The sequence below is a fragment of the Danio rerio genome, chromosome 10 (assembly GCF_052040795.2).
Source record: "Danio rerio strain M-AB ecotype USA chromosome 10, GRCz13ab, whole genome shotgun sequence".
NCBI lineage: Eukaryota > Metazoa > Chordata > Actinopteri > Cypriniformes > Danionidae > Danio > Danio rerio.
The window spans coordinates 2,515,324-2,541,694 of record NC_141030.1 but is presented as its reverse complement, the minus strand read 5'-3'; the positions used below and the strand labels follow the sequence as shown (position 1 = coordinate 2,541,694).

At 37.2% G+C, this 26,371-nt stretch overlaps 1 protein-coding gene across 7 annotated transcripts in view; it reads right to left on the bottom strand.

The window, feature by feature from the left end:
• cntnap3 (contactin associated protein family member 3) overlaps nucleotides 1-26,371 on the bottom strand; it is a 231,396-nt gene that overhangs the window by 89,760 nt on the left and 115,265 nt on the right. For all 7 annotated transcript variants that reach the window (XR_015500683.1, XM_087269955.1, XM_087269957.1 and 4 more), the window contains exons 6-10: nucleotides 22,686-22,861; nucleotides 21,303-21,440; nucleotides 18,934-19,195; nucleotides 14,982-15,125; nucleotides 12,942-13,107 (exon numbers count right to left, since the gene is read on the bottom strand). Coding sequence is in view for 6 of the 7 variants with exons in the window: in XM_087269955.1 (XP_087126081.1) it covers nucleotides 12,942-13,107; nucleotides 14,982-15,125; nucleotides 18,934-19,195; nucleotides 21,303-21,440; nucleotides 22,686-22,861 (886 nt within the window). In the remaining variant the exon portion in view is untranslated. The remainder of the gene's footprint in view (nucleotides 1-12,941; nucleotides 13,108-14,981; nucleotides 15,126-18,933; nucleotides 19,196-21,302; nucleotides 21,441-22,685; nucleotides 22,862-26,371) is intronic.

Here is a 26,371-nt window from a genome sequence, read left to right as displayed (position 1 = left end):
ACAACAATTGTGTCGCGGGTGTATGATAGGGCGCTAAATAACTCATCTCTAATAACTGATTTATTTTATCTTTGCCATGATGACAGCACATACAATTTGACAAGAAATTTTTCAAGACACTTCTATACAGCTTAAAGTGACATTTAAAGGCTTAACTAGGTTAATTAGGTTATGTAGCCAGGTTAGGGTAATTAGGCAAGTTATTGTAAAACGATGGTTTGTTCTGTAGACAACTGAAAAAATATAGCTTAAAGGGGCTAATAATTTTGTCCTTAAAATAGTCTTTAAAAAATTTAAAACACTGCTTTTATTCTAGCCAAAATAAATCAAATATGAATCTATCTATCTATCTATCTATCTATCTATCTATCTATCTATCTATCTATCTATCTATCTATCTATCTATCTATCTATCTATCTATCTATCTATCTATCTATCTATCTATCTATCTATTAACTATCTATCTATCTATCTATCTATCTATCTATCTATCTATGTACGTACGTACGTACGTACATACATACATACATACATATATACATATATATATATATATATATATATATATATATATAAAGTATCAAGTTACAGCTAATCTAATTAGCTTACTAACAGGAAAGTAACATTTTAAGTCAATCTCTCTGTATTGTATGTTGTAGTGTTGTATTTATACCATAGTAATCTGCTGCCATACCCATTCAATCGAAGAATTCTGAGAAGGGATCAAAAAAGGCACTAAAACGAGTCAAATTACTTCTAAATTGAATTTTTTTAAATGTAAATATCTTGATAAGATTATTTGTGGACCTCAGGGAACAGTACAAAAAAAAAAAAGTTAATGGCCCCTTTAATATTCATATTTATCAGCCTATTTATTAGCTATTAGCCTCTAAATACATCAGTTAAATGATATTGGTGGTTTTCTAAGAAAAACAAACAATCTGTTATTTAAAATGAGCATACATTTAATGATAAATGGATATGAATCAGACAATAGTGTAAGAATAATGAATGTAGAAAAGCGTGGCTACACTGCTACTTAGATTTTGTGTCTTGTTTTTAGTCCAAATATTAACCGACTCCTAAATCAGGAAGCGTTTTCCAGACAAGCAATACATATGATCTTGTTTTAAAAGTGGTTTTGGTTTGTTTAAAGGAAAAACTCACTTAATTTTGACCTATATAGCCTGTATATTTTAAAATATGACAATACGTTTTGCTCGCCTATAAAATGCTTCTTGATTTAATAACTTGAGATATTTGGACTAGAAACAAGACCAAAAAAATGTAGATAGCGTAAAGAGATGTGTTTCAGAGCAGGTCACTTTAGCTTAAACTGTACGGCATCACTTTCCCATGCGATTCAGATTGGGCTGTTTAAAATGCCGAAAGCATGACAAACAGCACCTCCCGTCTGGATATATGACCTGCTATAAACCTTATCAACACCGTTTGATCATCATTTAATGAATTACTGCCACCATGATCAATAGAAAGTGCAGAAAACATCAAATAGATTTCAGATCCGGTTTTAGGTAACCCGCTAACAGCAAAATGCTAATTGTGGCGTGCAAATAGCGCTGACTTCTGTGAATGCACCGCGAGATTCATTTGCATACAAAAGAGACATGTTTGTGCTGAGAAGAACGAGGAAGACTTAATTTACTGTAAAGACTCATGACGCTGCACTACCTGTTTAATATAGAGCCACAGTGTGCAGTAAATCCACACTTGTAGCTCTTTCAGATCATTGCTGCGTGTTCGTGACCTTCTAAACCACTCAGCAAAGAAATAAAACATTCATTAGCTTCATGCTGAGGAATATTTAGGTCTACTTGTTTATTTTTATACTTACTACAGCATCTAAATGTGTTTATAGGCATCTATGCTCTTAATGTTACTAATAGACTAGTACTGCAGTCAATATTACACAAAGCCAGGATTTTTACCTACAATTTTTACGACAAAAATTCCATGACTTTTCCAGAACTTAAAGAGCCCCTATAGGCCTTTTTCACACTTACTGGTTACAGTAAGCGAAACAGCATATTACAACATCCGGTTTCAATGCAACGGAGTAAGAATCTTATCACTGTTATAGCAGCGTTCCCAGCTAAACAAAAAAAAAAAACGACACCCTTACTTTAATTTCCACGATTTCCCGAAAGACGAAGGACAGAGAAAATCATGGGTGAAATTATTAGAGGGGTTGAATGTCGTTTCAAGTTATATGCGGGAGTACATTTGTATGTGGAGATCATGTTTTACAAATACTGGTGGTCTTAGTTTTATTTTGATGAGTAATTATAATATAGACAAAACTCCAACACAATCTGACGGCAATTCGTAACTTTTTCATTCGTACATCTTAGTACGATTTGCGTATCCCCCAATGACGGTTGGTTTAAGGGGTGGGGTTAGGTGCCACGCCTCCTTTTTAAAATCGTACATTTTCTTACGACTGAACTCGTACGAATTCGTACGAATTAGCCACTAAACTGCCAAAACGTAAAATACTTACATTTTCTCGTGAGATCAGGCTGAAAACTCCAGTTACGCTATCTGCCTTCCACAAACAAGTGCTCATCATGGTCATTAATCTATAAACATAATTTCTCCCCACATCGTTGTTTATTTTGGAATGATAGACAATTTATACAAATGCAAATCTCTTTTTTAAATTGGTTTAACAACTAAATTAATTTGTTTAGTCAGTTATATAACAAAGATGGTACTTTTCTTACAATGAAGTCCTTTCTCGTTACAAAATCTCAATAACCCAGCAAGTTTTCAACTGTAAATACCAAAAGTAATGATCGAGCTATTCATACTCTTTTCCAAAAATAAATCATTACTGTATATTATATCCAATTATATTAGAAATCTTTATTAAAGAGTGAATTAAAGAAAAGTATGTCAGAAATAGAATTAAAGAAATATCCACAGGTTTTATCCAGCAAAACATTATTTGCAAAAATGTAAAAGTGGGATTGATGTTGTATTTTTTGTAATGAATATGAGGAGGCGGTTTTACACTTATTTTGGCATTGTACATAGTCAGCTTATGGAGTGAGGTGTTCAACTCCGCTGTGATAAAGGTCTATTATGGGTTTTTGAAAATGACCTTTTATGTAGTGTGTAACAGCTCTAAGTGAAGTGAAATATCCAGCCAAGGCTTTAATTTGAAAGGGTATACAGTGTTTAAAACTAATAAATCAATTATAAAAGAGTCGACTCGTAGTGCTTAAAATGAATCGTCTTGATAACGAGTATCTAACCGTTTCGGCATGACATCGATACAAAACTTAAGCCCCGCCCATTTGTTGCATGCGCAAACCCGGATAATTTAAAACCTGTGGCCCCGCCCACAAACAGTAGCACAGAAAAAGAGGAAGACAAACACTGCAGCAGACGGCGGTTAAATCAAGTCATGAAGACGCTGTGCTCAGCTGGATATTACTGGAAGTGAGGGGAAAGTTAGTGTTTTTTTTTTTTTGTCTACCCATAGATGAAACAGTGAAGAGTCAGTGGTTCAGGTTTATTTTTGCAAAACTACCTCAGCATTATAGCCCAGCCTTGTGCTGCTCCCGTCATTTTTCTCATGCATGTTTCTGGAATATACATGCTTACAACGAGGGATTCGTCGGCCGTTTGTTACAGATAGGATCAGAAAAGACTATTGATGTGTGGGACTTTATCAGAGGTTGACAGGAACTTTATCAGTACATGGATCATGGATCAGTTTCTTCCTCATTCATAAGTGTAAGTACATGCGACTAAAATGGTTGGATTAATACTGAATGTGTGTCATGGTTAAGAATAAAGCGATATACTAATGTACTCCTGCTTTGGGCTTACACAAATACCTGCAAACATCAGTCCCAGAAAATGGGAGTGAGATGTCTGAATAACACTGCTGAGAACCTGGTACTGGGTACTGTGGTGTTAGTAACTACTATGAAGCGCATTTCAGGCGGCCGCTGCGATCAGATCCTATATCAATGTTGGCGACCCGGGGGTTTCACAGACCCTACCAAATGCAGAGGACCGAGGGGTAATTTTTCATGACATAATGTTTTATATACTATAAAAAATGCCTACATATACAGGGTAAAATAAGAAAAACATTGCATGTTCAAATCTATTACAGCATATCATAATCATACCTTTCAACATCTGTCTCTGAAAATCCGGGAGCTCGGCGGGGAAGGTGGTTGGGGTACCTGGTCTGTACTATGCACCAGATTTCGGGCAGTCGCAATGATCAGATATTATACCGAGGTTGACGATCCGGGGCAGTTTTAATTTTTTTAAACCCATTTTAAGCTCAATATTATTAGCACTCTTTAGCATTTTCCCCCTGATTGTCTACAGAACAAACCATTGTTATACAAGAACTTTCCTAATTACCCTAACCTGCCTAGTTAACTTAATTAACCTAGTTAAGCCTTTAAATGCCACTTTAAGCTGAACACTTAGTATCTTGAAACTGTACATTAATAGTCAAACCCTTCTTCTGCAATGTCATACCAAAAACGGAAATAAGTGCAGTAATAATAGCTATAAATGTGGGAGAGCGTTGATATTATGCGATTGTATTGTAATGCAATATGGAGCAATTAAGTGTTGATGTTAAATCAAAAGTAATTCACAAATACTTGAAAATGAAATGATTTAATGACAATAATTCTCTATGGTTACAACTGAATTAAGTACAAAATAACTGTATAAAATCATGAAATATGAAATGATAGAAACATATGATATAAATTGTACTCAGCTTAAATGTAAAATTAGTTATAGAAGGAGAGACAAAGGTGGAGGGAGAGAGAGACAAAGAGAGCAGGCCCAGAAGTTAGCCTGATTGCAGTAGAGTCAGAGAAGATAGACTCAAGAGGAGGAGAGAAGCAGACCAAGAAAAGACAGAGAAAAGAGGAAGGAGAGGGCAGGAAAAGACCCAGAGCAGAGTTTTACACCTATTTTGTATCTTTCTTGACCATGTGACTAAACCCCAAATGGTGAGAGATTCAAACTGACCAATCAATATGTTACCACATCATAAAACCCCCGAAGTCCACACACCAGGCCCCGATCTCATCAGTTTCTGCCTTTGTATGGATCTTCTTGAGTCAAAAAGACATGTTTTGTCATATAAACAAATGCATATGGTAATTTAGCCTCTTACAAAAAAATAAATCAGTTATTAGAGATGAGTTATTAAAACTATTATGATTAGAAATGTGTTGAAAGCATCTTATATCTATTAAACAGAAATTGGAGGAAAAATAAACAGCGGGCTAATAATTCAGGAGGGCTAATAATTCTGACTTCAACTGTACATGTGAAAAAGCCTTTTCAACTCAAGAAGGGGGGGGGGGGGTGTTGGCGGGCTCTTCATAATGTCTCTGGGGCCCCCATACATAAAACTCCCTGGCAACAACACTAACCTCAAGTAAGACACCCTAACAACAAGCCAATTTACCAAGCAACAACACTCTACCAACAACTCCATACACCCTAACAACAAGCCAATTTACCAAGCAACAACACTCTACCAACAACTCCATACACCCTAACAACAAGCCAATTTACCAAGCAACAACACTCTACCAACAACTCCATACACCCTAACAACAAGCCAATTTACCAAGCAACAACACTCTATCAACAACTCCATACACTATAGCAACAACCAATTTCCCAAGCAACAACATTCTTCCAACAACTCCATACACCATAGCAACAACCAATTTACCAAGCAACAACAACTCCATACACCCTAGCAACAAGCCAATTTACCAAGCAACAACAACTCCATACACCCTAGCAACAAGCCAATTTACCAAGAATAAACACTCTACCAACAACTCCATACACTCTAGCAACAAGCCAATTTCCCAAGCAACAACATTGTACTAACAACTCCATACACCCTAGCGACAAGCCAATTTCCCAAGCAACAACACTCTATCAACAACTCCATACACCATAGAAACAACCAATTTCCCAAGCAACAACATTCTACCAACAACTCCATACACCATAGCAACATCCAATTTCCCAAGCAACAACACTCTATCAACAACTCCATACACCATAGCAACAACCAATTTCCCAAGCAACAACACTCTACCAACAACTCCATACACCTTAGCAACATACAATTTCCCAAACAACAACACTCTACCAACAACTCCATACACCATAGCAACAAGCCAATTTCCCAAGCAACAACACTCTACCAACAATTGCATGCACCCTAGCAACAAACCAATTTCCCAAGCAACAACACTCTACCAACACCTCCATACACCCTAGCAACAACCAATTTCCCAAGCAACAACACTTTGCAAAAACTCCATCCATCCTAGCAACGGCTCTCAGATCAGATCAGTGGGTTTCTCTGAAGTGGGAGACTCTTCAAGCATTGGTAATGATATTCTACACTTGATATGTGACAGAAAAGCACAATAAAAGGCATCTTTGTGTAACCTTGAGGAGGAGTGCGAGTCTACAAGTGTCTGAGATTCAGCGAAAGTGTCGACAATGCAGAAACTCCCTCTTTATTCTGTCCATTATTCACCTTTACAATAACACTTAGTCAGCAGTTTAGTGAAAGTGAGCACTACATCACAGGCTGCTCCTGCCGCGTCACCGTAGACTCGCTCCCGCACACAGAAAACAACTTCCTTAGCAGATCACCTCCCGCAGCCTGCCACCTTATTCAACAACACTAAAACACAGAAGAAAAGAACAGAGGATCGATATGGACAACCGCACAGGGTGAACTCTTTATACTGTTGTCTGAAAACAATATGTAAAATTCAGCAATCAGACATGATCATTTTAATGTGTTTGTGAATATAATTTACCTTAATTTAAAGTTACTTGGGCATAAGTTGATTTTTATGGGTCATGGATACCAGGATAGATAGATAGATAGATAGATAGATAGATAGATAGATAGATAGATAGATAGATAGATAGATAGATAGATGGATGGATGGATGGATGGATGGATGGATGGATGGATGGATGGATGGATGGATGGATAGATGGACGGACGGACGGACGGACGGACGGACGGACGGACGGACGGACAGACAGACAGACAGACAGACAGATAGATAGATAGATAGATAGATAGATAGATAGATAGATAGATAGATAGATAGATAGATAGATAGATAGATAGATAGATAGATTCGCATGTTATTAGCACAATTTTACCATGAATTAGCATGTGACTAGCATGATTCTAGCATGAATTAGCATGTTATTAGCATGATTGTAGCATGAATTAGCACAATTCTAGTGTGAATTAGCATGTTATTAGCATGATAGATAGATTGATGATAGATAGATAGATAGATAGATAGATAGATAGATAGATAGATAGATAGATAGATAGATTAGCATGTTATTAGCACAATTCTACCATGAATTAGCATGTGACTAGCATGATTCTAGCATGAATTAGCATGATTCTAGTGTGAATTAGCATGTTCTTAGCAAGATAGATAGATAGATAGATAGATAGATAGATAGATAGATAGATAGATAGATAGATAGATAGATAGATAGATAGATAGATAGATAGATAGACGGACGGACGGACGGACGGACGGACGGACGGACGGACCGACCGACCGATCGATCGATCGATCGATCGATCGATAGATAGATAAATAGATTAGCATGTTACTAGCACAATTCTACCATGATATAGCATGTGACTAGCATGATTCTAGCATGAATTAGCATGATTCTAGTGTGAATTAGCATGATAGATAGATAGATAGATAGATAGATAGATAGATAGATAGATAGATAGATAGATAGATAGATAGATAGATAGATAGATAGATAGATAGATAGGTAGATAGATAGATAGATAGATTAGCATTTTATTAGCACAATTCTACCATGAATTAGCATGTGACTAGCATGATTCTAGCATGAATTAGCATGATTCTAATGTGAATTAGCATGTTCTTAGCAAGATAGATAGATAGATAGATAGATGGACGGACTGACGGACGGACGGACGGACGGACCGATCGATCGATAGATAGATAGATAAATAGATTAGCATGTTAATAGCACAATTCTACCATGATATAGCATGTGACTAGCATGATTCTAGCATGAATTAGCATGATTCTAGTGTGAATTAGCATGATAGATAGATAGATAGATAGATAGATAGATAGATAGATAGATAGATAGATAGATAGATAGATAGATAGATAGATAGATAGATAGATATAGATAGATAGATAGATAGATAGATAGACAGACAGACAGACAGACAGACAGACAGATAGATAGATAGATAGATAGATGCCAACTTAGGGAGAACATGCAAACTCCACACAGAAACGCAAGTCAAGACTCGAACCAGCGACCTTCTTGCTGTGAGACAACAGAACTAACCATTGAGCCACTTTGCTGCCAAAATGTGTTTTACTGTATTACATATTCATATTCGGAAAAGCGTTTTAGTTACCATAACTTTAACTAATTAACTAGTAACCAGTAGCTTAAGTTATTATTTATGAACATGGTTAAGCTCAGTTATATACTATATAGGTGATGTCTATGTGTACATGGTCAACTTTTATCATCTCTGCTTGCCTCATATGATCTTGGGTCCGGGGTTAATAAAGCCGCTCTGTTTCCGTCTAGTCCACGCTTGCACTCATTTTTGCAGAGGGCCCTGGGGTTCACAAGGGCCACATGTAAAGCCAATGAGAGCCGGCTGCCGTCCCATATTTCTTAGTTATGGGCAGCAATGTTATTTGAGCACAACCTACAGTCCTTTTCCAGAGGTAATAACCCTCAGTGTTTCAGCTCTCGCCTCATGCCTGCAGACTCGATAACTGTGTGTGCGCGCTAATGAGAGCAGAGAGTGGCCAGGCTCAACACAACCCATTGTGTGTGTTTTCAGAGGCAGTGAAGGGTGTGAAACTGACGCTAGCACTTGACATGCTAAACTGCATTCACAAAAGTGTCTTTTCACAGCTCTTAATGCTGCTTCAGGAAACAAGTAGCATCTCGGGCTGACAATAAATGGCCAGGACACCTAACGGGAAACAATCACTACTTTTTCAGTTCATTCAATTTCCTTTTGTATAATGTTATTATTATTAGCAGGATTATTTATTAAATATTGAATATATTTATTATATTTATTTATATTTGTTTTATTAAAAACAAGCCTAGATTTGTCCAACTGTCAGGTTTCAGACCATATGGGGCATAGCAGGTGTATTTGGAAATAACTCAGTATTTTAACCACACTTTGTTATTATTGTTCATTTATTCGTTTGCTGGAAATTAGAACTGAATTTAGAAATAGTTTTGAAACAAATCTTTGCGCTTAACAAACGAAAAAAATTTTTTTTATAGGCTAATTGATGTCTGTGTGTAAAGGTTTCCCTATCCACGAGAGCAAAAGTGAAAGTGAACTTACTTTACGTCATGTAAATAGCAAATGCGCTCATGGCGCGACACAGCTGGCTCTTACAGGGAATGGGAGATAAGACTCTGATTGGTTTATTCTCAAAACACACCTATAACTCATTAAGAAAACAAACTCAACCCTTTTAGACTATGCGCCACGGCGCAAAGCAGATTTTCCCGTCCTTATATTAGAAAATATGAATTATGACACGCCCTGAATTCGTTTGCGCCCTGCGCTTTCCGTTTTGCGCATGGACCGTCAAAATAGAGCACTTAGACTCTCTTTCACAATTTAAATCCAAACTCAAAACACATCTGTTAAGAACAGCCTATTCTCTTTGAGCCGATTGCATTTTTAAAGTTTGCATTGTATTGACTGGAGAAAAAAATCGGAATTGACTCACTTGAACAGCGCAGTGTAAATGCGGCCTTTGTCTCTACGAAATTGTACATCTGGCAGGATGTGGCCAAGGCGAGCACATGACCATGTAAAGGAGTCATTCAAAAGAGTCTTGTGAGGCAGTTTGCGCTGAAAATCCTGTAAACCCCCTTGGTTAGATTTAAATAATTTACTGATTTGGCTGAAGTATTGGTCAAAACAATCTAAATCAATTGGTGCCTAGTTATCGGGGATTGTGATGACTGAGACAATTTGGCGCCCAATTTTCAAGCCTGATTGGAACTGGTTTTGAGTTCCTACAATAACAACAACAAACAAAAAGAACAAAACTCTCCACAAACCCCCCACACAACAGAGCAATCTATCATGTCACAAGCGGTGCAGGAAGAGTGTTCAAATCACCAACTCTACATCACAGTAGCCTGCAAACATCACAGAAAACATGGTAAACTCTTTAAACAAACAAATAAACACAGATCCCAGAAGCGTTGAGAACGCTGAACGAGTATGACAGACGAAAGCGAGACCTTTCAGAATGTAAACGAGAACCCGGAGGCAACGCGACTTTCACACACCGCACATCTACATCGGCATCAAGTGTCAGCATGAAACCATACTCACTGGAGACACAAGGCTGTGTGTCACGAGTTCCCGTCACAGCAGTGCATTTAGCATCCATCAAAAACACAGAAGAAAGCAGAGCCGGGGAGAAGCTAAGTGGCTCAATATAATAGCCTAGCTACATTTGCTTCAGTAGATTGACAGAAGCTCAGTTGCTTATGATTAATGCTGTCAAACAATTATTCATGATTAATCACATCCCAGATATTTACTTAATATATATGTACATACTGTGTATATTTTTGTGTATATAAATATATGCATATGCAAATATATACGTCAACATGACATCAGATTAACATTGTACCCCGACGTCATGGGATGTTGCATTTTGTTTGGAAATGAAAATTGGGTTGACGTCAAAAACCAACGTCAGGCTGACGTCAATGTCAAATGTCCAACCTAAAATCAAGGAAATATCAACGTCTGATGTAACAGCTTGACGTTGTGTGGACATTACCACTATGATGTCTATAAGATGTTGGATTTTGGTTGCCATACCTGACAAATAAATTTCAGTATGACATCGGTTTAAGATGTTGGCTCGACGTTGGATTTTAGTCACTTTCCAACAGAACCTAAAATCAACCAAATATCAACATCATTTGATGTCAAAATAACATTGTCCTTAGACTCTTAGGGCCCTATCATACACCCGGCGCAGGTTGGCGCAAGGCGTGGTGCAATAGTCTTTTGGTAGTTTAAGCTTGGCGCAAGAGTTGTTTTGAGGCGTTGCGCTACGTTGTTTAAATAGCAAATGCATTAGCGCTCATTTGTGCGCCCATAGGCGTTCTGGTCTAAAAAGGAGGCGTTCTGAGGCGGACCGCTGGCGCGTTGCTATTTTGAGAAACTATAATAGATTTTTCATTAGACCAAAACAAACCCGGTCTAAACTCCAGCGCAGAGTTGCGCCTCGCTTACACACTGCTTAATACACACAAGAGAGCAATAGCCAAATATCTTTACATATGAAAATATTTAAATATTAAGGATATATATAGGATATAATAAGAATAGATATAGAATATAAATATAAAGGATTAAAATATTACAAAACATATTATTTTCTAGCCCATATAAATATGAAAAATCACTGCTTTTATGTCTTCTTCATCTCGGGAGGCTTTTTCAGTTCATTCATAACAATTTGCGTTTGTATAATGTTATTATTATTAGCAGTATTATTCATTATATCCATATTTATATTTGTTTTATTAAAAACAAGCTTAGATTTGCCCACCTGTCAGGTTTTAGGGCACAGCATGTGTTTTAGGATATAACTCAGGTTTTTGAGCACATTTTGTTATTATTATTCATTTATTTGTTTGCTGGAAATTAGAACTGAATTTAGAAATAGTTTTAAAATGAATATTTGCGCTTAACAAACAAAAGTATTTAATTATAGACTCATTGATGTCTGTGCGTAAAGGTTTCCCTATCCAAAGCGAAAGTGAAAGTAGATCCATTATCTCTCATTCTCACGCAGTAGATGCTCTGTTTAACAGTTTTCTGTTAAGAAACTGTTAACTGTTTGCTTGTGAAATGCAAATTTTTTCCACTTAGACTTACTTTGCGTCCTGTAAATAGCGAATTTAGACCATGCGCCACGGCACAAGGCAGATTTCCCGTCCTTATATTAGCAAAAACGCGTCCTGACACGCCCTGAAAGTGTTTGCGCCCTGCGTTTTGCGCTCTTAGGCATTGAATTTTGGTCACCTGATGTCACAACCTAAATCTAACCTAATATTAACGTCTTTTAACGTTGTGTGCCTGCTGGGTTTTTATTATTTATTTAAACAGCATGTGAAAAAGTTTGCAATGATAAAAGAATCACCATTATTGTTCCGCAAACTCAACATTCTGCATTATCCATTGAGCCGTGGCCAGCGAATACAGCCAAACTGCAATTATAATGCAGTTTTGTCTAACAATATGTCTCATATTTGGCAAATTAGCATAATGCATACGGTATTCGCATACTAGCAATACACAGATATATCAGCCTGGCCAATATTTGTACATTCTGAGAGTTTTTGGCACTGGTTGAAAAACCCTTGGCAAAACTGAAAAATGACATCCTCTTACAGCGTCAATGGATAATAAATGGCATAGAATAAGCAGTTTCATTTACTTTGTCATTGGAAAGCTCATAGTGCTTGAGCACAAACGCAATTTGTACCACATTTTTGAAACTAAATTGTCAACAAAAGCTGAATTTCGAGCAAAACAGAGAGCGATTGATCTGACAGATGAATATTTAAACGAAGTTAGCTTCTCCCTGAAGGTTTATCATCGGCATCTTTTACCAAATCAGTATTCATCACCGTTTCTCCAGCTAATTAATCTCTGCATTTACATAATCAAGTGGAACGCATCTATTAGGTGAGGAGGAATATGGGGAAGAGTTTGTTTTTGAGTTCACGTAAAAGCGTAATTGACAGGAAGAGTGCTTACCTGTCGACTATCCCACACACGTCCATCTGCAGATCGCTGAAATTTCCCAACAACATCTGCTGCACTTTGATAAGATCCACTAAAGCGCCGTCCGTCCGGATGAGCCGCATACATCCCTGGAAAACATTGAACGGGTTTCTGCAGCCGCTGCCGTCTCCTGGACATCCTGAGGACAGACAAGCTCAGTGGTTAAGACACAGATTTTGCCAAATACAGTGTAATATCAATCAATCAGTCAATATTATAGCAATTATATATCAATATATATCAATCAGTCAATATTTTAAGCTAGTTTTATTTGTATAATTCAATTTCTACTTATGATAAAATATAAAATGTCATAATTAATATTTAAATATATATATAATATTTTAAATAATTAATATATTTCAGCAATTCTGTTTTAGGATTTTGTAATTGTAATATGTCTGGATAATAGTTGTAATGACTATGTCTGGCAATTGACGTAATGATCAACGCGCAGTATTTATTAACAATGATTATTCAAGCAGGAAATGGTCGACAGGAACAAAAACGGGCATACAGATAATCCAAAGAGTGAGGTCAAAAAACAGGCAAAAGTTCAGGACAGGAATCAACAGGAATAATAAACAACGCAAAGATAAAAAAAAAAAAAATACCACGGCAGGATAAACAGGACAAAAACGCTTTGTAATGCTTCCCAAGGAAAAACAAGACCCAGCAAAGTGTCTGTGAAAGTGAGTGGTTTATATAGTCCAGCGGTGCCCAAACTCAGTCCTGGAGGGCCGATGTCCTGCAAAGTTTTGTTCCAAACCCAGTTGAAAGTAGGGATGGTTGACATGAAACTGACGTTTCAACACAGTGTCGAGATCCCGAAGCGCAAGTGTTTCGAAGCACTGTACCAAAGCATGAGGCAAAACACCCAGGTCACAGGACTAAGAGGATTCGAAACACTCAGATGACACGTCAAACAGACATGATGCTCCTGCCAAACGTCCAGTACAGTTTTTTCTCAATTTCTGAAAGGGGTCTTGCTGCAGACCTGGTGCAGTGCATTCTGGGCTGCATCCAATGCTTTTTAAAGGGCTAACCTTCATCATGTATATATATATATATATATATATATATATATATATATATATATATATATATATATATATATATATATATATATATATATATATTAGCATTATATATATATATATATATAATTATAATATATATATATATATATATATATATATATAAATAAATTAAAAAAAAAAAAAAAAATATATATATATATATATATATATATATATATATATATATAGCTTGTCTTAGTTGAGTTAACTTTAAATTGACAGACATGCTGAGACAGACAAGAACGCATTTGAGAAACAGCCTGTGTGTTTATGAGTGAGCCCACCATGACAAATATATATATATATATATATATATATATATATATATATATATATATATATATATATATATATATATATATATATATATATTAATATTTCAACACAGCAAGAAGTTCTTCTTGTTTGTTTTATTTCGGCTAGAATAAAAGCAGTTTTTATTTATTCTTAAAAACTGTTGTCAAAATTATTAGCCCCCTTAAGCTATTATTGGTTTTCGATTGTCTACAGAACAAACCACTGTTATACACTGACTTGCCTAATTACCCTACCTTGCCTAATAATTCTGACTTCAACTGTATGTGCTGTTTATAATATGTTCATGTATGTGCTGTTATATTATATTACGCATGTGCTGTGATGCATGCTTTACTTTCATCCAAAATCAGCTTAGAGGGAAGAGTGTGTTGTTCATGCAGAGACACGCTTCATTCTCTCTTCTGGTGAGCTGAAGGCAATTAAAGCGTCATTCTGCACTCGGACACAAACTGCTGGAAAGGTAAACCAATGTGCTTTTCTCAGCGGAAGGGGGTTTTGTTGACTGACAAGGCGAATTGATTAAGCTGAAGGATGGGGCTTGTGTAGAGGGAAATGACTCTGGGAAATGGCTCCTGTGTGTTAGCAGAAGCCGACGGACGCTAAAGGTGCTTCTTACCGCCTAAGAATAGCACGCTGTCAGGAGCCGCGAAGACAGAAGTGGCCACTGCAGAGCTGTCCGTTTGGTCCACGGTGACTGCGAGACGCACACGACGGATGGCCAGCTCCAGCCGGTGCCACTGACCATCATTTAAATTAACACCTGTGGAGAGAAAGAACACACTCTGTGGATCTGGCAGAAATAACACACACTCCCTGCTGCATTGGGGGATTGCTTTTACATAAACCGCAAAGATAAGAACAGAGTTCATCCATGTAAACTATAAAAATGTGATTGTGTCATGCAGACGATTATCAGTCTATAGGCAAGACTGAGTACTTGACAATCAAAACAACAATGGTGGACAACAGTACTAGCCTGGTACACATCATGTAGCATTATTAGTTTGGCTTTCTTCTGTACACATAGCCAGTTTAATTATGGTGGCTTGAGAAAGCCAACATACTGTTATACTATATAAACTTAATATTCTTCTGTCTTCCTCTTCTTCTTTTTAAGCTAATATCTATGTGCATCTTTTCCTAGGCGGGCGAGGCAGTGGCGCAGTAGGTAGTGCTGTCGCCTCACAGCAAGAAGGTTTCTGGGTCGCTGGTTCGAGCCTCGGCTCAGTTGGCGTTTCTGTGTGGAGTTTGCATGTTCTCCCTGCCTTCATGTGGGTTTCCTCGGGGGTGGCTCCGGTTTCCCCCACAGTCCAAAGACATGCGCTACAGGTGAATTGGGTAGGCTAAATTGTCCGTAGTGTATGAGTGTGTGTGTGGATGTTTCCCAGAGACGGGTTGCAGCTGGAAGGGCATCCGCTGCGTAAAAACTTAATGGATAAGTTGGCGGTTCATTCTTGCCTTGGCGACCCCGGATTAATAAAGGGACTTAGCCGACAAGAATCTTTTCCTAGACCGTTCATACTCTTCTTCTTTTTCTTCTTTGGCCTTAGTCCCGTATGGTTGCGGGGTCGGCTCTTTTGGAACAGTTTCTTCATTTGTCGCGGTTTAAGGCTTTGTCAGGATGAAATCGTGCGGCGACAAGGTCGGCGTGTAGCGTATCAAGGCATCGCTGCTTTGGACGACCTTTCGGACATTTTCCCTCAACATTGATGTTGAGGCCGGTCTTTGCAAGAGAGTATTCGCTTGCACGTAGTGTGCGGCCTTACCACAAAAAGCAGGCTTCTTGCATTTTGTCTCTGATTGGTGCTACACCATATCGCTGTCAGATGTCATCATTGCAAACATGATCAAAACGGGTGATTCCGCTTATCCATCGCAGCATTTTCGTTTTCATCACAGCGAGACGTCATTCGGCAGTCTTCGTGATCAACCAGCATTCAGCTCCATACAGGGTGACGGGACAAACAACTGCTCGGTGGACTTTCGATTTCAGATAATCCATCATCTGACGGTCGCAGAGCACGCCAGTTGTCGCACGCCATTTTGTTCATGTGGCATTGATCCGCGCAGTGATCTCAGGTCGCAGGTCACCATCAGCTGTAACCACCGATTCGAGGTATTTGAATTTTTTCGTACGTGGTATGTCGGTGCCACTGACATTTATTGTGCCATCTTCCTTCGGGTTTGTCGTCAAGTACTCGGTCTTCTTGAGATTTAGTCGCAAGCCATGTCGTGCCAGTCGTTCGTCCCAGCTCTGGACAAATTGCTTCAAGTCAATCTTATTGTTAGAGGCCAAGAACAGGTCATCAGCATAGAGTATTGTGTATGGCGCTGGACGCTGAATGTCTCGAGTAATGGTGTCCATTGTGAGAATGAAGAGAAGCGGAGAAAGGGCGCTTCCTTGGTGTACACCTACTGAGACTTCAAATGGTTTTGATGTTCCAGCTGGGCTTCTGACTTGGCTTTTTGGTTCACGAAAGAGTAGTTGGACCCATCGGACCAGTTCCTCTGGCACAAGGTGCTGGCGGAGAGCGTAACAGATGAGCTCATGTGGGACCTAGTTCTTCTAGAACGTTCATACTTCAACCACCAAACTTACTCCAAACTGGTCTGACTCGGGTTGCTACCTCTTTTTTAACCGATCGGACTTACGGTTTTCCAAAAAACTGACTAACCAATCATGAGTCACACACACAATGTCAATGTACAAAGATCACACACACACACACACTGAAAGATGGAGCGTGTTTACTTTCCAATCTTTTTGCACGCAAACGTGACATGATACAGGCTAATCTCCACTGCTGTATGGATATCTGTTATGTTAATGTACAAAATAAACCTGATTTAACGTCTACATACCAGGATTGAAGCCTCTTTTATAATTGTTCTGACACGCGGTTGAGCTGATGAAGTAAAGCTGAAGTGAATCGCTGTACTTTATTACACACGTGCACTGTTTTAAAACATTTTAAACATGTGAAACTCACTCTTGATCCCATTTGATGATGATTGATGATCCTAGCAAACTGAACAGACCATTTATTCCCGGTTGCTTTGCGCACGTCTGGTCTTTTTGACATGATTATACACGTGACTACCAGGACATGCTACGTGAAGCTGTCAATCAATATTGGTGGGCAGGGGGACTGCACTCCTACGTAAAGTTGCGGTCGGTCTGAAAACCGCTCCAATTGGTCCACGGTTTTTATGTTGTTAAATTAAAAAAAAAAAAGGACTGTGTGTGTTTATATCACCCCAATATGACAGTCTATACACTATACCAACACACGTCTGTTCAAACTGCTTGAAAAGTAGATTTTTCACCATGGGTGCCCTTTAAAGTGTGACAAACATGCAAAAAAGAAATCAAAGGGGCAAATGATGATCATCATTATTTAAAACGACTAAAATAACAATGCACTAACACAAATTTAATTAAAGAGCATTCAATTTACATGTAAATAAATAAAATAATGATAAAAATTAAATATATAAAAACTTATTTAATTTAATACATTTTAGCCCGCTATAAGCTTTTATATATTTTAAAAGAACAAAACAGACATGTTTTTTTCCCAAAAAGTTTCCTGTCTACCGCACGCTAGTGAAATGCTTATATCTGAATACTGCTTTTTACTCATCAATGAGACTAATGATAAAAAAAACTAAAGTTTGTTTGTGATGTAAATGTTAAGCTGATGCTCATGCTGCATTTGTTTGATTTCCTCATATAGACATGTTTATAACAGCAGATGCTGCCAGTCTCGGAGCAGCAGGTGCCATTGACGTTGACTTTGTGTTACCCTTGAGCAAACAGGAGACGTGAATCTTGTCAAAATAAACAAATTATGTACAGTCGAAGTCAGAATTATCCACCCTCCTGTGAACTTTTTTCTTTTTCAAATACTTCCAAAGTGATGTTTAACCGAGCAAGGAATTTTTCACAGTATTTCCTGTAATGTTTTTTTCCTCTGGAGAAAGTCTTTTCGACTAGAATGAAAGCGGCTTTTATTTTTTACAATCATTTTCAGGTCAATATTATTAGACCTCTTATGCTTATTAAATGGTGTTTAACAGAGCGATTAAATTTCCACAGTATGTCTGATAATATTTTTTCTTCTGGAGAAAGTCTTATTTGTTTTATTTCGGATAGAATAAAAGCAGTTATTAATTTTTTAAACACCATTTTAAGGACGACATTATTAGCCCCTAATAAGTCTACAGAGCAAACCATCGTTATACAATGACTTGCCTAATTACCCTAACCTGCCTAGTTACCCTAATTAAGCTAGTTCAGCCTTTAAATGTCACTTCAAGCTGTATAGAAGTGTCTTGAAAAATACTTCTCAAATATTATTTACTGTCATCATGGCAAAGATAAAATAAATCAGTTATAAGAGATGAATTATTAAAACTATTATGTTTACAAAAGTGCTGAAAATATCTTCTTTCCGTTAAACCAAAATTTGTGGGAAAAACATACAGGGGGGCTAATAATTCAGGAGGGCTGATAATTCTGACTTCAACTCTATAGTTGTGTACATTTATGTTTTGCATCCTATAACCTGCTGTGACGTCGGTCAGAATCCGGCCGCTCTTCTGGATCTGCAGTCGTGCTTTGGCTTCGCTCAGATAAAGCCACAGTGTTCCTGCGTTCTGCTGAAGGTCAAAGGTCATCAGCAGACCCGCTTTATTCCACGTTCTGAATTCCAGACTGACCGACACACTTTCTGCACCGGAGACCCACGGCACGGCCAGGAAGCTTCTAGGACCGGCGAACGTCACTGGCACTTCAATAGACTCAGAACAGGCAAAGCTGACGTTTCCCTACAAAAAAAGAGCAACACAAGATAAAAATGCTGCTATAAAACTGCTAAATGTTAACTAGAATTGAATATTTGTTGTTACACACTCAAACTACACTTCAAACTACTCATTTAAAATAAGCTAAATCAACACAATTCTTGCAATTTCATTTATTAAGTTCATTTCAATCTATTAAGTTAACTTAATCAAGTTAGGACAACATGAAGGAATTGGACCCCAGCATTTTTACAGTGCATGTTTGATTTAATTACTACTGTAATAGGGTATATGCCGAGCGAGTGTTTTTCCTCATACTGATAAACTTCCGGTGACCTGTTATTGTGAACTTTTTTCCCTTTTATACAGTTCCTTTGACAGCATCGATGTTGTAATGTCATTAAAAGTAATTACTGCGGAGGCGCGGCTAAAGATAGTACAGCCCGATCTGATTGGTCAAATTTACATAAAAAAACCTATGAATTAAATTCAAGAGTTCGCTCTTAGCTGATGATTGATTATGAAGCTTGTTTGGCATGCTGTCCCGGGAGAGAGCCCTGAACTCGTGAGATCCTCGAGCCCGGGGCTCCCTTCCGTTGCAGGGCGAGAGGGGAGTCCAAGTTCAGGTAGGTCTCGAGAACTCTCCTGCTTGATAATGTTTGAAGTAGATTGATGCAGTGAAGTGTCTATGCTGTCAATTTAGATTCGTCAATTTACTTATGTTACATGTTTTTGGTCTGTGGGAGGAAACTGGAGAGCCAGGAAGTGTCCGAGCCGGTGACATTCTTGCTGTGCGGCCATGGTGCTAACCACTAGGCCTCCGTGCTACCCTGACAAGAAAATGGGAGGAGTAGGGGTGGAAGGGGGGATTCTTCAAGACGAAGATGGCTGAAGTAAGGCCGTACTCACAATATGTACAGTTGCCTCGAACCGGGCCAAAGCACACTTGACCCCCGTCCCATCTCCCCCGACGACCAATTCGCAGTCACACCACAATCGGGCTTCGGCACGCTTTCGTCATCGAAATGTTCGTCATCGTCATGTTGCGCTGTTCAGTGAGAAGCGCTCTCGCTCAGCACAGTGGAGATTTCTCTAGTTTTATCGTGTCAGGGGTTTGTTATGCAGTGACATACAGCCAAATATTTCGCCAAACAGTCCTTAGGGATGCGGTGACACTCAGTTAGATATTTCGCCGAACAGATCCACCACTTTTGGCGCTCATAATCATGAAGCCCTCGTGCTGCAGGAATGAGGAGGTGTGCTGAAGGTGCAGCTGTCGTGCAGTGAGGGGTTTGTGTCTTTAATAATCTAGGGCAGTTTGCGTTCACTGAACAGTAAGAATGATTAATAAATCCATATGAAACAGCCCCTTAAAAGTCACGTCTCGCTATCAGTTTCGGGCTTTGGCGCGTTTTGCACTCACACTACAAACGTACCGCGCCAAAGCCCAAGTGAAGCGCGCAGCCTGGGCACGGTACGGATGGCATAGTGTGAGTAGGCCCTAAGATACTCAGGTTATTTATAGTGGTTAAGGAGTCGTCTCATTGGTAAATCAGTGTTAGCTAATGTGGACCAGGTGCTATCAATCATAAGCACGTGCTCCTCTCGAAATTAGTTTATAAATAAACTTTACTGAATGTAATTTATGTCTACGATACCTATATTCCACATACACGATATCACATTATCACGATAACGATAATTCAGCGTTACATCCTGCAGCACTACCCCAAATTATATAAATGTTGCAAGTATGACAAAAGACTAGGCTTCATAAAGCTTCATTTGCGAGAGTAAAGTACCAGAGCGATGACGTCTGCTTCGTAAATTATGCATTTGGTTTGCCGGCTATTATCCTGATACCCCTGTCATGGTCATTACGGCAGTCAATTAAAGGGTTGGTAATTAGTTTAACCCCCAAATCCCCACGACAATGGTTGTAAAAAAAAAGAAAAAATGTGTGTATAATGGAGGAGAACATGGAGAGGCCATAGAAACACAAAGCTCTCATTACGCAAAAACGAGAGCCAACTGACAGTTGCTAACAAGACAAATACAGTGAGCGCATTCACACACACATACACACGCACGTGCACACACACACACACACACACACACGGTTTCTGCTTACTGTAATGGCCACTCGCTTTTCTTTGGCGCCATCAATCACACTGACGCCATTGTAAAACACGTTTTCCAAGCAGCCGTGGAAGTTTCTCCTGGAGTGAGATTTCTGGAGTCCAGATGGTGAAGAACCACCAACACTGATCTAATGAAAGAACGAACGATTCATGTCAGAAATCACAGGGTAAGGAATTGATATGGATTAAATATAGTTTTAAATGCGATCACCATATACATATATATATATATATATAAATCAATCAATCAATAAATAAAAATTATAAATAAAATATAAAAGAATAATATAAAAGATAAATAAAATATACAAAAATAATATAAAAATAAATGAATAATAAATAAAAATTAAACAAATAAAACAATATATAATAATACAAATAAATAAATACTTAAAATTAAATTAAATATTAAAATAAAATAAAAAAATAATAAAAAAATTAAAATAATAAAAAAAAGATTAAACATAAATAAAAATAAAAAGTATATAAGCATATAAAATTTATTAAATAATAAATAAACATTAATAAAAATTATAACTAAAAAAATTATATAATGTAATGAAACTTTTATGGTTGCTAATTATTTATATGAATTATTTTATATTATACAAGTATTATCTATTCATATAGTGCTCCCCTAAGTGTTAATTGTTGCAATGTAGTGGTTAATATTTTTTATATTAGTAGTTATTAATTGTTCCTTATTTTTAAATAAAAAATCTATATTATTCATTACTTTTATGAATTTCATTCAAATATAATTCATATTAATAATCATAATTTTAAATAATAATACATTTTATCAAATAACTCTTGAAGGTGTTGAATTATTATTATCATTGTTATTATTATTATTATTATTAATAATAATTCATTTTCTTTTTTGCTAAGTCCCTTTATTAAGCTGGATGGCTCGAACCAGCAACCTACTTGCTCTGAGGTGATCGTGCTATCCACTGCGCCACCGTGACGCCCCATTAATATCATTATTATCATTATTATTATTTTATTTCTTAAGTGACTTGTACAACCTTTTGTTTGTCTAGCCCTTTTTTTATAACGTATTGAATGACTGTCTACCGTGTATGAAATGTGCTATATAAATACACTTGCTGGCGCAACTTAAAATAGATCATAATATAACTACTTTGCCACATAGTTTAATGTAATGAAAGACGCTGAACATAAGTGTTGAACTGAAATGAACAGTGTTCTGTAACAAAGTGAATTACTTAGATCTAAACTCAACTCAACTAATTACACACGGACGTTTTCACGAGTTCATTTAAGTTGTATGTATAATTAATGCCGTCTGAGCTGCTCAGTTAGTTATCCTGGACTAATTGTGTGCGTTGAGTTCGTTAAGGGCTCACCTCGTCAATCTCGGAGCGGCTCCAGTACTCGGGGAGCTGGAACTGCTGGGTGTTTTTGTCCACGGTGAAGTTGACCAGTCCTCTAACCCGTTCAATGCTGACGTGGTGCCAGTGCTGGTCGTCCAGAAGACTCCCGACAGACCAGAGAGGGTGGAAATCAGCTGATAAAGCCCTGCCTAGAACACACACACACATGACATGACATGACAGGACATGAGTTGGTTAGGAAGCCACTAAAGTCTGGCTACTTTAAACATTTTTATAGTACACTCTTCTCTCCATATGTAGCAACACTTTTGTATGAATCAAGGAATCATTTGCTGAACGAATCATGAAGTTAATGACTCAGTGATGTATTGAAGGAATAGTTCACCCAAAAAATGCAAAATGTACTGACTTATTTCTTCAAAGCAAGTGGTTCGAAACATTTATGAGTTCATTTCTTCAGTCAAACACAACATAAGATATTTTGAAGAATGCTAAAGACCTAACCATTGATGTCCATAGTAGGAAACACAAATACTATGGCAGTAATAATTAGGGTTAGGTTTATAGCTTTCTACAAAATATTTTCTTCTCCATAGTAGCTTTACCATTAACTTCCATAGAAGGAAAAACAAATACTAAGGAAATCAAGGATTGCAGATTTCCTAAATCTGTAAAAGTATTGTACTTTGCGTTCAACAGGTAAAAGAAACTCTGTTAGTGAGAATCAATGAATTATCTGCTGAGAGAATCATGAAGTCACTGAATCAGTGATGTATTGGAGGAATAGTTCAGCCCAAAATGTCAAATCTACTATTTTCTCCAAACCAAGTGGTTCAAAAGCTTTATGTGTTTATTTCGTCAGTCGAACACAAAAGAAGATATTTTGAAGAACACTGTAGACCTAACCTTAACCCTAACCCGTTGACTTCCATAGTAGAAAAAACCAAGCACCATGGAAGTTGATAATTGGGGCTAGAGTTAGTTTACAGCTTTCTTCAAAATATGTTCTTCTCCTTATATTAACTCCCAGAGCAGGAAAAACAAATACTCTAAAAGTCAATGATTTACAACCTTTGTCAAAATATCATCTTTTATATTCAACAGACAGAAGAAACTCTAATGTTGGAAACAAGTAAAGGGTAAGTAAATCATGACAGAACCTTTCATTATTGGGTGAACTATCCCATTAATAAAGAGCCACTTGCTTTTCAAAATATTATATTATTATAATTTTAAAAATGGTGCTTTGCATACTTAACGTCGAATATAAAAATCCTGAAGCAACAATTCAGGGACACATTCAGGTACAATTCCTTAGTATTAGAGTTTTCATCAGAACAAGAAAACTCTCAACAGAAAAAGTGGGTGATTGGAGCAATATTGAAATGGCAGCCCACAGTCCTGACCTTAACCTGATTGAAAATCCCTTGAAAATTGGTGGTACAAACGTACTGTCTAAAAATCTACAGTCAGTGAAGAGATTGATGAAGAAAAGATCAAACTTAGTGTTGGAGACTAGTGATGACTACACTGTCAAAAATAAAGGTACGCAAGCTTGGGTGGTACCTTTTAAAAAAGTACACATTTGTACTTAAAGGGTCCATATTGGTACCTAAAAAGTACGTATTAGCACCTTAAACATTTAAGAGGACAATTTTTGTACTTTTTAGGTACTAATATGTACCCTTGAGGTATTAATGGACCTTGTTGGTTTAAATTTGCACCTTTTGAAAAGGTACCACCCCAGTGAGAGCTTGCGTATTTTTATTTCTTAGAGTCTAGTTTTAATTGTTATTTATTTATTTATTTATTTATTTATTTATTTATTTATTTATTTATTGTCACTTGCTTTCTTTCTAAACGAATCAGCCTTTTTGAATACGTAAAGTAGTTTATTGAAGCAATGATGAAATTGCAGTCCACAGACCTGACCTAAACCTGATTGAAAATCTCTTGAAAATTAATGATGCAAAAGTACTGTTTAGTGATGCAAAACTGTCTAAAAAAACTACAGTCAGAGAAGAGATTGACAAAGAGAGGATCAAAATTAGTGAGAGACTTTTTTTCCACTTGCTTACTTTCTAAATGAATCAGCCTTTTTGAACACGTAAAGTAGTTTATTGAGGCAATAATGAAATGGCAGCCCATAGCCCTGATCTAAACCTGATTAAAAATCTCATGAAAATCGGTGATGCAAAAGTACTGTCTAAAAAAACAAAGTCAGTGAAGAGATTGACAAAGAGAACATCAAAATTAGTGTGAGAGACTAGTGATGACTGGTTGTTGTTTTTTAAACTTTTTTGACTTGCTTTCTTTCTAAACGAGTCAGTCTTTTTGAACGGGTAACGTAGTTTATTGAAGCAATGCTGAAATGGCAGCCCACAGTCCCGACCTAAACCTGACTGAAAATTGGTGATGCAAAAGTAGTCTAAAAAATATCTAAAGTCAGTGAAGAGATTGACGAAGAGAACGTCAAAATTCCTAATGATGGCAAGTTTTTTTTGTACTTTTTTGACTTGCTTTCTTTCTATATGAATCAGCCTTGTTTAAACCGGTAAAGTAGTTTGTTAAAGTTTGTTGATGAAAAGACGATCAACATTAATGTGAGAGACTAGTAATGACTGTGAGTAACCAGTGATGACTAGTCGTTGTTGGTTTTATTTTCAACTCTTTTTTTGAAGAGGTAAAATAGTTTGTTGAAGCAACAATGAAATGGCAGCCCACAGTCCTGACCTTAACCTGATTGAAAACCTGAAAATGGGTAATGCAAAAGTACTGTCTAAAAACAATAACAGTCAGTAAAGAGATTGCCAAACAAAGATCAAAATTAGTTTAAGAGACTAGTGATGTCTGTAAAACACTAGAGAGGACTGTTTCTTTCTAAATGAATATGCCTTTTTGAATGGATCCCTTGCATGTAGCCGTATGCATGCATTTCTAATATGTTTTTCATCATGTAACATCTCAAGGTAAATCATAAGAGTGACGGTGACCATCAGAATACAAACATGCTCTATGCTTTCAGGCACATCTGGGCACAGTGTTGATGGCCCTGATGCAATATATCATTTAGTAGGCCACTCTTCAATCTTTTATGATCTTTGTACCTCGTATAATGCAAGTAAAACATGAGAATAGAAACAGGTGAGGTCAAGGCTGAAAGCAGCAAGGCTGTTCACTCGTATGACAGCGATCCTTATATTTGTTTTAGAAGATGAACACAGATGAGAAAGAAGAACAGATGAAGTCAGAATTATTAGCCCAATGTATATTTGACTAGATATTTTTTAAGATACTAGTATTCAGCTTAAAGTGACATTTAAAGGCTTGACTAGGTTAATTAGATAAGTTAGGGTAATTAGGCAAGCCATTGTATAACAGTGGTTTGTTCTGGAGACAATAAAAACAAATTATGCTTAGGGGGCTAATAATATTGACCTTAAAATGGTCTTTAAACAATTAAAAACTGCTTTTATTCTAGCCGAAATAAAACAAATAAGACTTTCTCCAGAAGAAAAAATATTATAGGAAATTCTGTGAAAAATTCCAGAATCGGTTCAACATCATTTGGGAAATATTTAAAAAATAAAATGACAGGAGGGCGAATAATCTCCATGAATGCGTCCCTGAATAGTTGCTTTAGGATTTTACTTTTGACTTCATGCAAAGGCAAAGCCCCACACAATTGTTCGTAAAAA